General features: G+C 57.7%; 1 protein-coding gene across 2 annotated transcripts in view; it reads right to left on the reverse strand.

Annotated features, from left to right (window-relative positions):
- Positions 1–10789, reverse strand: part of LOC108527510 (polypeptide N-acetylgalactosaminyltransferase 9) — a 63958-nt gene extending 53169 nt beyond the window's left edge. Inside the window, exons 1-4 of one of the 2 annotated variants that reach the window (XM_017868830.1) lie at positions 10771–10789; positions 9025–9191; positions 7516–7690; positions 3668–3865 (exon numbers count right to left, since the gene is read on the reverse strand). In XM_017868830.1, the coding sequence (XP_017724319.1) occupies positions 3668–3865; positions 7516–7690; positions 9025–9181 (530 nt within the window). In that variant the 5' untranslated portion in view covers positions 9182–9191; positions 10771–10789. Of the gene's footprint in view, positions 1–3667; positions 3866–7515; positions 7691–9024; positions 9192–10770 lie in introns of those variants that run through there. The other variant, XM_017868831.1, reaches the window with a different exon arrangement.
- Between the last annotated feature and the right edge of the window lie 3930 nt (positions 10790–14719).

Genomic DNA, 14719 nt, shown 5'->3' on the forward strand with positions numbered 1-14719 from the left:
CCTCCACTGTTTTTTTTTTTTTTTTTAAGACTGAATTTCGCTCTTGTCGCCCAGGCTGGAGTGCAAAGGCACGATCTCAGCTCACTGCAACCTCCGCCTCCTCTGTTCAAGCAATTCTCCTGCCTCAGCCTCCAGAGTAGCTGGGATTACAGGCACCTGATACCACGCCCTGCTAATTTTTGTATTTTTAGTAGAGACGGGGTTTCGCCAGGCTGGGAACTCCTGAACTCAGGTGATCCACCCGCCTCGGCCTCCCAAAGTGCTGGAAATACAGGTGTGAGCCACCGCACCTGGCCCCTCCGTTGCTTTTAATATGCATATTTACTTTCATTTATGGAAATTTTCAAGCGTATGCAAAAGGAGAAAGACGAGGAGAATGTGTTCTCGGTTTCAGCGATGATTGGCATCGTGCCCTTCTTATTTTTTTCTCTCGCCTGTTATTCCTGATCCTCCAGCATGAGGGGAGTGATTCTGACCGGGCTGTTGTCTGTTACTCTGGTCCCCTATGCGAGGGGAGTGATTCTGACAAGGCTCCAGCATGTGACTCTGTGACCCTCTAGTGAGTGGGGAGCTCATTTCTGACAGGGTCTCACCCAGACTCTGGTCCTCCAGGGTGAGTTTTGACGAACTCACTTACATGAAGGTCAGGCAGGTGAAGTACAAGAGAGGAGACGACTAGTTTCACGTGCTGAACATGATGGACTGAAAGACTTCATCTTCTTTTTCTTGAAATAGTCAATCCTCTTGGTCTATCCCTATCCTCCCTCTCTCCGTGAGGACCCAACTCTAGAGAAATACTTCCCCAAGTGGAGCAGCGGCATCAGCAAACAATAAACAATACAGGACAGACAGGCTTGCTGGGAGTGGCTGTTGGGACTGGTGGTGACTGTGGCTCTGCTCTGTCCCAGGGAGCAGCCGCAACTCAGCGTCAGCTCATCAAGACTGAGTAAGAATCGGGGCCTAGAATCTTCCAATTTTCAAAGAGTAGAAATCATTTTCACATAAAATAAGATTTCATGTGAAAATGATTAAGTATTGGTTCTGTCAACCAAGAATAAAATTCTAAGACCCCCAACCAATTGAATGGAGCCCCTTCTCAACCAAAGGCACCCCAAAGTAACCCAGGAAAACCAGCTCAGGTCCTGATGGGAAGGGGGTTTGGACAAGCCCCCTCAGACCCTCCTCCCTTTGGAATTCAGGAACACTAAAACGGAGATGTTAAGTCTGACCAAACAGACTCTTTGTAGAGATAAAACGCATCCAAAATGACAGTTAACAGGCCCTGAAAGAAATTAAGTATTTTACCCCAAAACATACTTCTTTGATGTATTTTGAAATGACCTGCGATGCGGCCTCTTGTGGGGGACTCCACATTCCGTAGACACTTCCTTTTCCTTTGGAGGTCTTTTCTGACCCAGATGAGATTAACCAGAAATCTGGCCCCTTTTTAAGTCTGATAAGAAACATTTACAATCTCTTCTTTCTGAAGCTTGTTCTGAAGCCTGATACCTGGAGGTTTCATCTGCATCATAAAACCCTGGTCTCCACAACCCCTTATCTTAACCAGACACTCCTTTCTATTGATGTCGGTCTTTAGATAATAACCAGTTACCAGTCAGAAAATCTTTGAATCCACCCATGACCTGGAATTCCCCACTTGCGGTCGTCCTGCCTTTTGGACTGAACCAGTGCGCCCCTGACATGTGTGGACTGATTCCTACGTCTCCCTAAAACGTATAAATCCAGCGGGCCGCACGCCTGCACGCTGAGCACGGAAGCAGGGGCGCCGGCCGCAACACCACCACATGGACCCGAGTGCACCTTTGCGATCGTCACGCTGGGCGTCCACTATGGAAGCTGTCCCGGAACTTCCAAGGCGGCCTCGTCTCCTTGCGGCTGTCTGCTGTTTCTGTCCCCATGAGGGAGGGCGAAATCCTGAGCTCAGGCAATCCACCCACCTCGGCCTCCCGAGTGTCGGGATTACAGGCGTGAACCACCACACCTGCCTTTAGTATTTCATTTATTCTTTATAACCAACTTTGGGGGGTGAAATCTATATAAAATGAAATGCATCCATGTGATATTTGCATTTTGGTCTATTCTGATGGACGGAGACCCCGTCCTTGTCCAGGAGAGAACACTGCTGCTCCGGAACTGTCCCAGGCCCCATCCCTGTGAGCCCCGACCCTCGGCCTCTGCCCCAGGATGAGTTTTGCCTTCCGTGGAATTCTGTGTGCAGGAATCACGCAGAAACTCTCTTCCATGTGTGGCTCCGAGGCTCAGCACGAGCCTCTGCATCTCACCATGTTGTTAGGCGTGGAAGGGTCCGCTCCTCCCTGTTTCTGAGCATTCCGTGATGCGGGGGGAGTCTGCCCTGCTCAACCATTCACCTGCTGACGCACAGGAGGTTACTGTAGTAACACCACTGTGAACGTTTGTGTGGAAGCCTTTGCATGTACATATGTCTCATTTATTTTGAGAAAAACACCTGGGAGTGGGATAGGTGGGACACTGGAGGGGGGACACTGGAGTGGGGACACTGGAGGGGAACACCGGAGGGGGGCACTGGAGGGGCCACTGGAGTGGGACACTGGAGGGGAACATTGGAGGGGACACTGGAGGGGACACTGGAGGGAGGGACACTGGAGGGGGGACTGGAGGGAGGACACTGGAGGGGGGACTGGAGGGAGGACACTGGAGGGGGGGACACTGGAGGGGGACACTGGGGGGACACTAGAGGGAGGGACACTGGAGGGGGACACTGGAGGGGGACACTGGAGAGGGTTTTGGGCCTTCAGAAGGAGCTGCTGGTTTTGCAAAGCATCTGTGCTGATTCACAGTCCTGCCAGCCACGTCCCAGAGTTGTGTCTATGCCATCTCCTTGTCAACACTTGGTATTGTCAGCCTGCACCTGTCAGCCACCCCCGTGGGCATGGAGCACCATCTCACTGCGGGTTGAATTTGCCTCTCCCTGGACCGTGAGGAGCACCTTTCATGAGCTTTCTGGCACAGGCCAGTATTCTCCTCGGTAGTGTCTATTCACGTCGCTGCCTGTCCTTTAGCTGAGGGTTGGAACGGGGGGGTTTCAGCAGCTCTCCAGGTGGTGGCTATGAGGAGCAGTGGGCAGCCATGCCCTGAAGACTCGATGGGGCCAGTGAGTCTGCTCCTGCTGCAGCTCAGGGCATCCAGAGCCTGCCAAAAACCGTGGGAGGTGCCTCCCATTGGGTTCTCTGAATTTCACTCATTTTTAAAATGTCAAACACAAGGCAATCCTGACACAACACAATCCTTTTCCTGCTGATTGGGGATTATCAAGTGCATTTTGAATGAAGAAAAATAACCTTCAAGCCGTTAGTCCCGGCTCCAGTGAGCCCCGAGGGCTGCATCTGCATCTCTGTGATACAGACAAGCTCTGTGTGCCAAGTTTTTATGGCAAAGGCCGGGGGCCCCAGCACCTGGCCCAACCCTCACCATGGTCTCTGCGAGGGCCCTGCACCAGGCTGTGCTTGCTGGGGGACGTCCCCAGCCCCTGTCCCCAGTCCCNCCCCACCCCCCATCCCCAGTCCCCGTTCCCAGCCCCCATCCCCAGCCCCGTCCCCCGCCCGCCTCGCCCTGCTCCGCTCCTTCCCAGGCAGGGCTGCCCTCGACCCCTGCTGGGGCAGCTCACCTGATGGGCGCCGACTCATCGCCGCGGTCCAGCCAGTCCTGCGGGGGGATGATGTACATGCACCAGAGGCCCCAGTTGTAGCCGTGGGCAGCGTTGGCGTACTGCTGCACCTCAAACGTGCTGTACTTGATGTTGTCTATGGCTGGCAGCACGATGCGACGCCGGTCCTCTCGGATCCGAGACAGTGCGGGCTCCGCCCTGCAGAGGCACAGCCGTGAGTTGGGGGTGGGGGGGCCCAGCCCACTGCACTCCCCGAGGAGGGTCCACTCGCCCACAGGGAGGGGAGACCAGGCCCCACCTGGTCTGCATCCAACCCTGCCACCCCCTGCTGAGCTGGACCCACAGCCTCACTTGGAAGCCCCAGGGCCCCTCTCAGCAGCAGACCCACCCTGACCAAGGCCTCACCCCTGCTGGGGCAGCCCCTCGAATGCTGCTGGCCCCTGGGGGACGCTGGCACTGGCCACGCTGGCCCAGCTGCAGCATCTCTGAAGGGCTGCCCAGGGGCCCACAAGAAGTCAGCTATGTCCATCACGGGGCTCTCCAGCTCAGTCTTCCTCTCTGCCCAGCCCGGAGTCCCTCCTCTCCTTTCTTATTCCTGTGGGAGCTGCATTCATTTGCAAGAATTAATTGAGGATCTACTATGTGCCATGCCCTGTTCCCACAAATTGGAATACAGTCATGAACTAAGGAATAAAAGCAATCCGTGTCATGGGGAGCTCACACAGTGTGGGATGGAAAAGCCACCACGCACCGTTGTGCAGTGCGGAACCTGTGCAAGTGTGCAGTGGCCCCGCTCCAGGACGGGACAGAGGATGAGGTATAAGCAGTCATGGATGTGGTAGAAGGGGCTCACAGTTTTAAGTAGGGCTGCCCTGGGTAGTGACTGGAAGGAGGCGTGGAGGAAGTCTTGGCGGGAACAGCAGTTGCACCAAAGCCCGGCGTGTGCCTGATGGGCCTGCAGGGCTGGCCAGGAGGCTGGACAGAGCAATGGCGCAGTGGGGGGCGAGAAGGGCAGAGAGGAAGGTGAGCAGAAGCGGCCCACGTGGGCATCAGCTGTCTGTGATTCCCCATCCCAGGCAGGGGTCCTGGGAAGCAGGTGAGACACCACAGTCTACGGCAAGGTGAGACGGCTGCAGAGGCCGCCATCCATGCTGGAGTCCCATGGGGCTGCAGCCACCTAGCCACCAGCTGACACAGAGCCCAGAGGCTTCAGTGAGGGGCAGGACGGCCTGAGGGCAGATTTGGGTCAGCTCAGGCAGGGCCGGTGTTGGGAGGGGCGAGGCCCTGACCCTGCCTGTGAGACCACGTGGCTGTCCTCACCCCTCCTTCCCACCCTCTGAGTGTGAGGCCTGGTATTTACCTGCCTTTCAGTTTTGTGAGGAGGATTAATTAATTACTGTTAGCAAAGTGCTTCAGAGATGAAAAGCTCCCTGGAAATGCCAGGTCTGCTAATAAGGCAGAATCCTTTGTGGAAACAGTTATGGGAGGGTTTGCTATTTGCAGAAGGATAACTTGGTTTTCAGTTGTGAAAATTAAAGTTGCACTGGTTTAAAATTGCATTTTGGCCGGGGGCGGTGGCTCACACCTGTAATCCCAGCACTTTGGGAGGCCGAGACGGGCGGATCACGAGGTCAGGAGATCGAGACCATCCTGGCTAACACAGTGAAACTCCGTCTCTACTAAAAAAAAAAAAAATTAGCCAGGCGAGGTGGCGGGCGCCTGTAGTCCCGGCTACTCAGGAGGCTGAGGCAGGAGAACGGCGTGAACCCGGGAGGCGGAGCTTGCAGTGAGCCGAGATCGCACCACTGCACTGCAGCCTGGGTGACAGAGCGAGACCCTGTCTCAAAAAAAAAAAAAATTGCATTTTGACGTGACAGACGCAAGGCTCCCCCACATGCCCTAAGGCCTCGGGGAGCTTACGTGGCATCAGAGGGACTGAAAGGCTGTGGGTGTAGTTGTGCAGTGCACAACCTGTGCGACCGTGTGGGGTGACCCTGAGGGGGCAGGCAGTAGAACACAATTCATGCACAACACGTCAGAAGCTGATGAACATCGAGGGAAAGGGGAGCACCCGGCGGAGGAGCGAGGAAGGGGCAGGGAGGGCACAGGGCAGAGGAGGCAGCGTCTCATCAGAACAGCACCGGCTGGGGGCTGAGATGCCCCAGGAAAGCCGAGTGTGAGGCGAGAAGCCTGAGAGGTGCCAAGTCCCCGCTCAAACCCACTGATGCTGTTACAGAAACCACAGGTTTTGAGAAGCCCCAAAACGCCAGGTTCCCCGGGGACCCGGCAGGAGGCCCAGGGTCACATGCAGTGGGGTGTCCCAGCCAACAGTGACAGTCCCCGGCCTCCGTGTAACCCTGAGATTGATCGTCAGCTGCCACTTCCCACCAAAGTCCCTGCGGCAACCACAGCTGGCATTTCCCTGAGTTTAGAGTTTAGAAAAATGAGTTAGCAGAGTTGATATAAAATCTTCAGTTTTGGTTTCTCCAGGAAGTGGGGAAAACGGCCTCCCGGGTCTTCCCTGTGGTTGGGTGGACAGGGGCAGGGCCTGGACCGGGTGCGGGGCACACACCCCTGTGCATTATGGGTGCAGGACTGGCTGAGGTGCAGGGCACACACCCCTGTGCATGGTGGGTGCAGGGTCTGGCCTGGGTGCGGGGCACACACCCCTGTGCATGGTGGGTGCAGGGTCTGGCCTGGGTGCGGGGCACACACCCCTGTGCATTGTGGACACAGGACTGGCTGAGGTGCGGGGCACACACCCCTGTGCATTGTGGGCGCAGGGTCTGGCCTGGGTGCGGGGCACACACCCCTGTGCATTGTGGACACAGGACTGGCTGAGGTGCGGGGCACACACCCCTGTGCATTGTGGGCGCGGGGTCTGGCCTGGGTACGGGGCACACACCCCTGTGCATTGTGGGTGCAGGACTGGCTGAGGTGCAGGGCACACACCCCTGTGCATTGTGGGTGCAGCGTCTGGCCTGGGTGCCGGGCACACACCCCTGTACACTATGTATCCCATAATTGACCTCTGTGGGGCTGGCTTTGGGGTGTGGATGGGGGCATCCTGGACTGCCCCAACTCTAATGACAAGAGTCCTTGCACAAGGCAGGGATGGGGAGACAGACACAGGGAGGGCGTGGGGGTCAGAGGCGGGGCTGCAGCCCCCAGGAGCTGAGAGAGGCAGGAGGGATCCTTGCCGGGAGCCTCTGGGGGAAACTCGGCCCTGCCTACACCTTGAGGTGAAGTCCCGCTGCTCTGAGCCGCCCAGGAGGGGTGCTTTGTGCTGGTGGCCCCAGGACCCCATACACAAGGTGACCCTCAGCCCAGGACCTTCACGTGAAGCCTGCGCTCACTTCCCATGCCCCTCGCACTCGGCTCAGGCCTCCAGGGCACCTGTGGCCACCTCCAGTGACTGAGCAGGGCCTGAGAGGCCAGACGTGTACACCTCAGCCCCACCCCACCTGATCTGAGGTTCCTGCCTCGAGGGGGATACATAGTCCCCAAGACTGCTGCAGTCAGGACGGGTCACGTTCTCCCGGGGCAAGGTGGGCACAGACCAAGCCTCACACACATGCCTCAGAGCTTCTAAGAACCATGTCCTTGGGTGCGTGCTGGGCCTGCCCTCCAGTGGTTCTGCATTTGGGAGCTGGACACGGAGAGGCCGCAGAGGTAACCGAACAGGTGGACTCGGTGGTGGCTCTCAGCCCCAGCTCCTGAAGGCTATGGCAGGTACCCCAGCCCTGGGGCCACCCCAGCGGCCAGGCTGCAGCAGCACAGCGGCTGAGGAGGGGGATGGTGGAGGGGGACCCGTTGAGACAGGCTGTCCAGCCTGTTCCGGCCCTTACCAGCCCGTGTTGAACTCGACGTGGGCATCGAAGAAGCCGACGACTGGGGCAGTGGCCGCCTTCCAGCCCTGCAGCCGGGCGCGGATCAGTCCTTCCCGCCGGCTATTGCGGACGATCTTCACGAGGCCTGGGTACCGCTTGTTGACATACTGGTCCAGATTGAACTTGAGCTCCACTGAGGAGAGACAAGACTTCAGCACGCTGGCAGGTGCTGGCCGGCGCGGGGCCACCAAGACCCAAGGCCGGAAACGCTGCGTGCCCCGTGTGGGATGGATGTCTCGTAAACATTCTCTCAGGACCCACTGAGCTGCACGCGGTTCCGCGTGGGAGGTCACAGAGAGACGAGACCCCAGCCTCACGACGCTGACATTCCAGTGGGAGACACAGCAAACAAGGAAAGACACCAGACCAGAAAGCAGCCCGTGCTGTGGAGACGGGAGACACAGGGCTGAGCAGTCAGCCGTGAAAAAACCAAGTCCGCAGATGGATGGGTGGACACACAAACGTGGCCTCTCCATGCTGGAGGCAGGGTGTCCTGATGGAGCTCCCTGTGGCCAAGGGCAAGACACAGGTAGCCAAGCTGGACTGGATGGTCCTCCCCACACACCACCCTCTGCAGCGAGATAGGGCTCAGGAGGGCGGCCACACCATTCAGTCCTCCGCACACAGACCCCAGTGTAGACGGTGCTGCCGGGCTGGGGCCCTGCTGCAGGCCAGAGCTTGCCCCACAGCCCCATGGTACAGCCTTCTGCCTCCACAAGGGGTCGGGAAGGGCCTGCCCATGTTTCCCTCCATTTCCGGAGGGAGTGTCATGGCTGTGGGCTCTCTGCTCTGCGCCTGGGAAGGGCAGATGGGAGACAGGCCTGGGGCAGTGCCAGATCCTTGTTTGGCGTTTCAAGCCTGTGTGCCAGAGGGTGTGAGCAGTGCTGCCCTCAGGGCACCTAAGGCTAAGGAGGGTGGCGCTGAGGAACCACGGGGCTTGGGCTCCAGCCGCCAGCTCCGTCCAGCCAAGCTCTGGTGCCTCTGTGGGCATGAGAGGCGGGAGGTGGCACCCAGGAAAGCTCAGCTCTGCTGGCCTCTGTGGAGGGTGGGGTGGCTGACCCCAACTTCATCTCCACCCGGAGCCTGAGAGGGGAGCTTGTCTGGAAGCAGGGACTTTGTAGGTGTATCCAGTTAAGGATCTTGAGATGAGATCCTCCTGGATTTGAGGCGAGCTCTGAGTCTAGTGTGGGTCCTCATGAGAAGAGGAGAGGATGCAGACACATGGGGAGAGGCTGTGTGACGGAGGCAGAGAGAGGCACGGGCAGCCACACACTGGGGACAGCATGTACGAGTCATGATAGAGGCTGGAAGGCAGGAGGGACCCCCGTAGCTTTAGAGCCCCGTGGACAGACGGGGTGCGGTCCTCTGTCACTCCGTCCCGGAAGGCTCCACCCAACCCCAGCTCAACCCAGCCACAGGCAGCCGCCCCGTGAGCACCATGCCGAGGCCGAGGCCATGCCCACTCACCGTTGTCACTGTTGTCGTCCACCAGGATGACCTCCTTGAGGAGCTGGGAGGGTGTGTGGTTGACCACGCTGTGCACGGAGCGCAGGATGACCGACAGTGCCTCGTTGACGAAGATGAAGACCACGGAGACCTGGGGCAGATCCTGGGCGTAGCTCATCTGTCTGCACCTGCAGGAGACACAGTTTGAGGTGTGGTCAGGGTGGGGCGCACGGGACCCTGGGAGCCAGGTGCACCCTTCAAGGGCTACTGGACAAGGCCTTGACCCTACAACCAGACGTCAAGGGTGTACAGGGGTCAGAGCTGTTCTAGAAAGAAACTAGTAACAGTAACACGGCACTCAGCACACACACAGCTCCTGTGCCCACCCTGTCCTCACAGCAACCTCAAGAGATGAATGTCCCCGTTCTACAGACAGGAGCCTCCCCCATGGGCCATGAGTGCAGGTGTTGGGATTCCAACCCCAGCTGTCAGCTTCAGGAGCACGTTGGGGACGGCGCTGCTGGGCACAGCTGAGGAGCCAGGCACAGCCAAGGAGCCAGCCACCCGCATGGACAGCCACTTCCCGCCCTGGCTTGCAGCTGGTTCCGAGCCTCTGGTGAGAATTTCAAAGGGACGAGGGCTGTGCGTCACCGTCACATTTATCTGGACTGTGGTGCTCAGTGAGGGAGATTTCATCACTCAGAAAAATGCTTTCTGACAAGAAGACTTCACTCCATTAGTCTGTAGAGGAAAAAGCTTGGATCGCACAATTTTCATGAACTTGCAAAATGTGTAAAACAAAAAATCCTGAGAAAGGAAATAAATATTAGGACGGACTGCAGGAACGGCTGCAGGTTGGAGAGGAGATGTTTTGGGGTTGTGGGGGCAGAGACACTCCCAGAGCCCAGGGGGAGAGGGACAGGGCTGCTCAGAAAGCCTGGGACCAGCCCTGTCCCACGGGGCGGCCCCCCTCACCGTCCTCAAGCGCATGCCCTGTACCTGTCCCACGGGGCGGCCCCTCTCACCGTCCTCAAGCGCACACCCTGTACCTGTTTGTTCCTGCAGGTCTATCTCCCCCCATGACCAGAACGTGAGCCCCCTTAACAGCAAGCTCCTTTTCTGTCCCGTTGACAGCTCTATACCAAGAACCCAGGCTGTGCCCGGCACACAGCAGGTACTTTATAAACATCTGTGTAACGAGAGGACACATGGAGACTCAAGGGGCCCCACAGGCACCGGCTGGGCCCGTGAAGTACTCATGCCTGCCCCCCATGCCTCCTCGGAGCAGTGCAGGAAGCCGCTGGCCTCGGGGACAGTGGTGGACTCCACCCCTTCTTTCTCCCTCCATCACTAGGTCAGGAGGCTTCAGGGCCACATGCACCTGTGCTGAAGAACTTGCAAGCAGCAAGGACAAGTAATTTACGGTGTGAGCATTCCCGGGGGCCTCCAGCCTTTTCAGACTTTAGAGCGAGGGCGGGTGGTGGCAGAGAATCCCTGTCACCTACGGCACTCATTCTCAATGACCTCTCATTTGATTTAGAATCCGTGTCCGGTTTCTAAATCGGACTCCTTGCCCCAGGATATCAACGGCCTTTTATTGATGGATCTCAGCGGCCACTCGCTTTATAAACAAGCTGCCTGCATGGAACGGAAGGCTTCCCTGCAAGCTCATGGCCGCAGGTTTGAGAGATGGACGCAGAGGCCCCCGGGACGCTGGCCATGCTGGGGAGCGTGTGAGGTGCCCAGGAGCGATGAGGGCAACAGAACCTTCCAGATGCACCCTCTGCTGTCCGCTCAGCAGGAACATGGAGAAGCCGAGCCGGGCTGGCCTAAGCAGAAAGGGGGTTGGTGGCTCATCCGTAGGAAAAGTCCAGGTGTGTTTGGTTTCGGGCCCAGCTTGACTGGGGGTCAAAGCTGGTCAGTGGGACACGGGCCTCTGTCTGCCTCTCTTGGCTCCAGCCTTCTGGCTTGAGTTTAATCCAGGAAGGCCTGTCCGCGTGGCCGGAGGCTGTGTCCCCGCAGGTCCCGACCTTCCAGGGGTTTGAGTCCAGGGCAGCAAACCCGCCTGTCTTCCCAGGCCACGCAGGAAAAGCATCCCTGTGTCTCCTGGGCTCTGACTGGCTGACGTGCCCTTCCCTGAACCAATCGCTGTGGCCAGAGGAAATAGGGTGCTCTGATTGGCTTATGCTCTATTGCATCATGCTGGGCTCAGCGCCTGGCAGGTGGGGCTCCTAGAAGTGGGGCCTGTGGATGGTGGACCAGCCGTCAGCAGATGTTCCTGACAGGGAGCAGCACCAGCGTCTGATCCAGGTTCGAGCCCAGGCACCCACAGGTGAGACCGACAGCCGTTGGGAGCCTCAGTTCTCCTGCACAATGAGGATCCCAACCGGGTCCGCCTCGCAGGTCGTACAAGGGAGATCCTGCCAGGTCATTTCCACACACGTGGACTTGAAGTGTTTTTATTTAACCCCCGTCACCCACTGGCTGGCAAATGGAAGACAATGAAGACCAGGATGGCTTTTCCAAATCTCACTTTTCTGCAAGGCTCAACCCAGCCCCAAGAAAAAGATAAAGGAGCTCAAAGATTTTCCAACAAGTCCAAAATGCCCATCAGTAAGGAAGGCAAGTCGCTCACCCTAAAGTTCAGCCCCCAGCCTTGTCCTGCTGGGGATGAGGGAGAGGCCACGGGGAGCAAATGACGGCTGGGCCGGTCCTCCCTGAAGAAGGCTTTTCTTCCGTGGTGGGCTGAACGGTGTCCTCCTCCCGTGACCCAGGACATGGTGTCAGCAGGACGTGGGCCTCTGTCTCCGATCTTGGAAACACATCTTCTGGTCTGGGTTTAATCTCAGAAGGGCCTGTCCTCATGTGCCTGATTGCAAGTAGGATCTTTGCAGATGTAATTAAGCTAGGGATCCTGAGATGACCTTGAGGCAGGATCGGTAGGGTGGGGAGGCCACACTGACGTCCTTGTTCCCTGTGTGAAGCCCCACTGCCCAGTAGGGGCCCGGGAAAGAGAATGAAGGTACCTTATTCCTGATGTAGCTTCCCCAATCTCCAGCCAGTCAGCACCCAAAGCCCACGAAGCTCTTAGCTACACATTCCTGCCTTGGAGGGGCCAGGGGCATCTGCAGGAAGCTGTACGCACAGTTAGGCTCCAAGTTCAGCTTACAGGGACCTTTCCCTCATTTTAATAGTAAGAGATACACCCCCAGTGAGGATTCCATATGTAATGATACAGGCAGTGTGTGTTGGAGCACTTAGGTACTGGGCATGTGCACCAACCGCAGGCCTGTCTGCCTTTACACACCTGACCTCACTGTATTTCACGAGCAGGCACGCAGAGTCAACTGCAGGCTTGTCTGCCTTTACACACCTGACCTCACCGTATTTCATGGATGTGCATGCATAGCCAACCACAGGCCTATCTGCCTTTCATACCCAACCTCACTGTATTTAATGAACACGTACGCACAGACAACCGCAGACCTGTCTGCCTTTACACACGTGAGCTCACCGTATTTCATGAACAGGCACACACAGCCAACCGCAGGCCTGTCTGCCTTTATATACCCAACCTCACTGTATTTCATGAACGTGCACGCACAGCTCCCATGAAAGGACTCCCCTCAAGGCACCAGGGGCTGCTTCTCCCTCCGAGGAGCACTTTCGCTTTGTGACAAACTTCTTTGCCTACTTGTGCTTTGGACTTGCTCTCAAATTATTTTGTGCTGCAAAGTCAAGAACCTGACCCAGCCACCCACTGACAACGAGATCATACTGGATTCAGGGTGAGTCCTAAATCCAACGATGGGTGTCCTTAAAGAGAGGGCAGAGGAAATGCAACATGGAGGCCCAGGCAGGAGGCCACGTGGAGGCGGAGGCCGAGACTCAAATGGCACAGCCATGAGCCCAGGGATGCCTGGAGCCCCAGAAGCTGGGAGAGGCAGGAAGGATCCTCCCTGAAGCCTCTGGAGGGGGCACAGCCCTGCCCACACCGTGATCTTGGGGTCTGGCCTCCAGAATGGGAGACAGTGCATCCACATTGTTGGAAGCCACCTGCTTGTGGCCCTTGTTACAGCGGCCACAGGAGATGTTTTGTCTTCTGCTCTCAAACGTGGGGCCGGGACCTCCCCTCCTGCAAGGCGGCTCTGCCAGCACAGCGGTGGCTGCTCCCGGCATTGCTGAGTGGGTTACCACCGAGTTGGGCAAGGGGGATCTGAGGGGGGTGCTGGGCCTCTGCCATTATTTCCTGCTGTCCCTAAACAGGCTCAGGGCCTCCCTTGGTGGGGACAGACTCAGGTGAGCATCCCGGCGTCTCTGAGAATAAAACGTCACAGACGCAGCCTCCACTCAGCGAGCGAAAGGGCCAGCCTGAGGCGTGATCTGCGTCTGGACGTGCAGTTGAGCTCTGTCCCCCAGGAGCAGTGAGGAGGTGGCATGTGGGCACAGAGAGAGATGGAGGTGGGAAAAGGGTGAGGAGGTGGCATGTGGGCACAGAGAGGGATGGAGGTGAGAAGAGTTGGGCTTGTCCCACAAAAAGGAAGACACCTGAGCCCAGAGCTGGAGCAGCCAAGAGGAGGGGCGGGGAACAAAGGCAGGGTAGGAGGCAGGCAGGGGAACCAGGGCAGAGAAGGAGGCAGGCAGGGGAACCAGGGCAGAGAAGGAGGCAGGCAGGGGAACCAGGGCAGAGAAGGAGGCAGGCAGGGGAACCAGGGCGGGGAAGGAGGCAGGCAGGGGAACCAGGGCGGGGAAGGAGGCAGGCAGGGCCACATGGCGCCAGCTTGTGGCAGGGGTGGATGGGGTGGGCTCCAAAGCAGGGGCCACTGGAGCAGACCACACAGAGAGGTGTGTGACCAAACTCCCAGCCACTCACTTCAGCATACAGGCTGGCCCATGGCAAAAAGAGCAGACAGGAGGATGGGAGGTGAGCAGCAGGGGGTCCTCAGTGAGGCTAAGACGCACTCCCCTGNAGAAGAGTTGGGCTTGTCCCACAAAAGGAAGACACCTGAGCCCAGAGCTGGAGCAGCCAAGAGGAGGGGCGGGGAACAAAGGCAGGGTAGGAGGCAGGCAGGGGAACCAGGGCAGAGAAGGAGGCAGGCAGGGGAACCAGGGCGGGGAAGGAGGCAGGCAGGGGAACCAGGGCGGGGAAGGAGGCAGGCAGGGCCACATGGCGCCAGCTTGTGGCAGGGGTGGATGGGGTGGGCTCCAAAGCAGGGGCCACTGGAGCAGACCACACAGAGAGGTGTGTGACCAAACTCCCAGCCACTCACTTCAGCATACAGGCTGGCCCATGGCAAAAAGAGCAGACAGGAGGATGGGAGGTGAGCAGCAGGGGGTCCTCAGTGAGGCTAAGACGCACTCCCCTGCGCATGTGGAGACTCCACACCATCGCCTTAGCACCCCAGTGCGCTTCAGGGTAGAACCTGAGCAGCTGATTCTGAAATTCATGTGGGAATGCAAAGGACCTGGGAGAGCCAAAGCAATCTTGAAAAAGAACCAGGTGGGAGGATTCACACCACCTCAAGTTAACACTTATTTTAGAACCACAGCCATGGGCAGGGCAATGCTGGTGTGAAGCTAGACAAAGAGAAAGATAAATCAAAATAGATAAAGGAGTAAGGTGAAGAAAGGATACTGCTTTGGCAAATGGGGAAATACACAAGCACACACACACACACACAGTCACACATGCACACAAACCCACACACACTGACAC

The sequence above is a fragment of the Rhinopithecus bieti genome, unplaced genomic scaffold (assembly GCF_001698545.2).
Source record: "Rhinopithecus bieti isolate Rb0 unplaced genomic scaffold, ASM169854v2 scaffold_4907, whole genome shotgun sequence".
Classification (NCBI taxonomy): domain Eukaryota; kingdom Metazoa; phylum Chordata; class Mammalia; order Primates; family Cercopithecidae; genus Rhinopithecus; species Rhinopithecus bieti.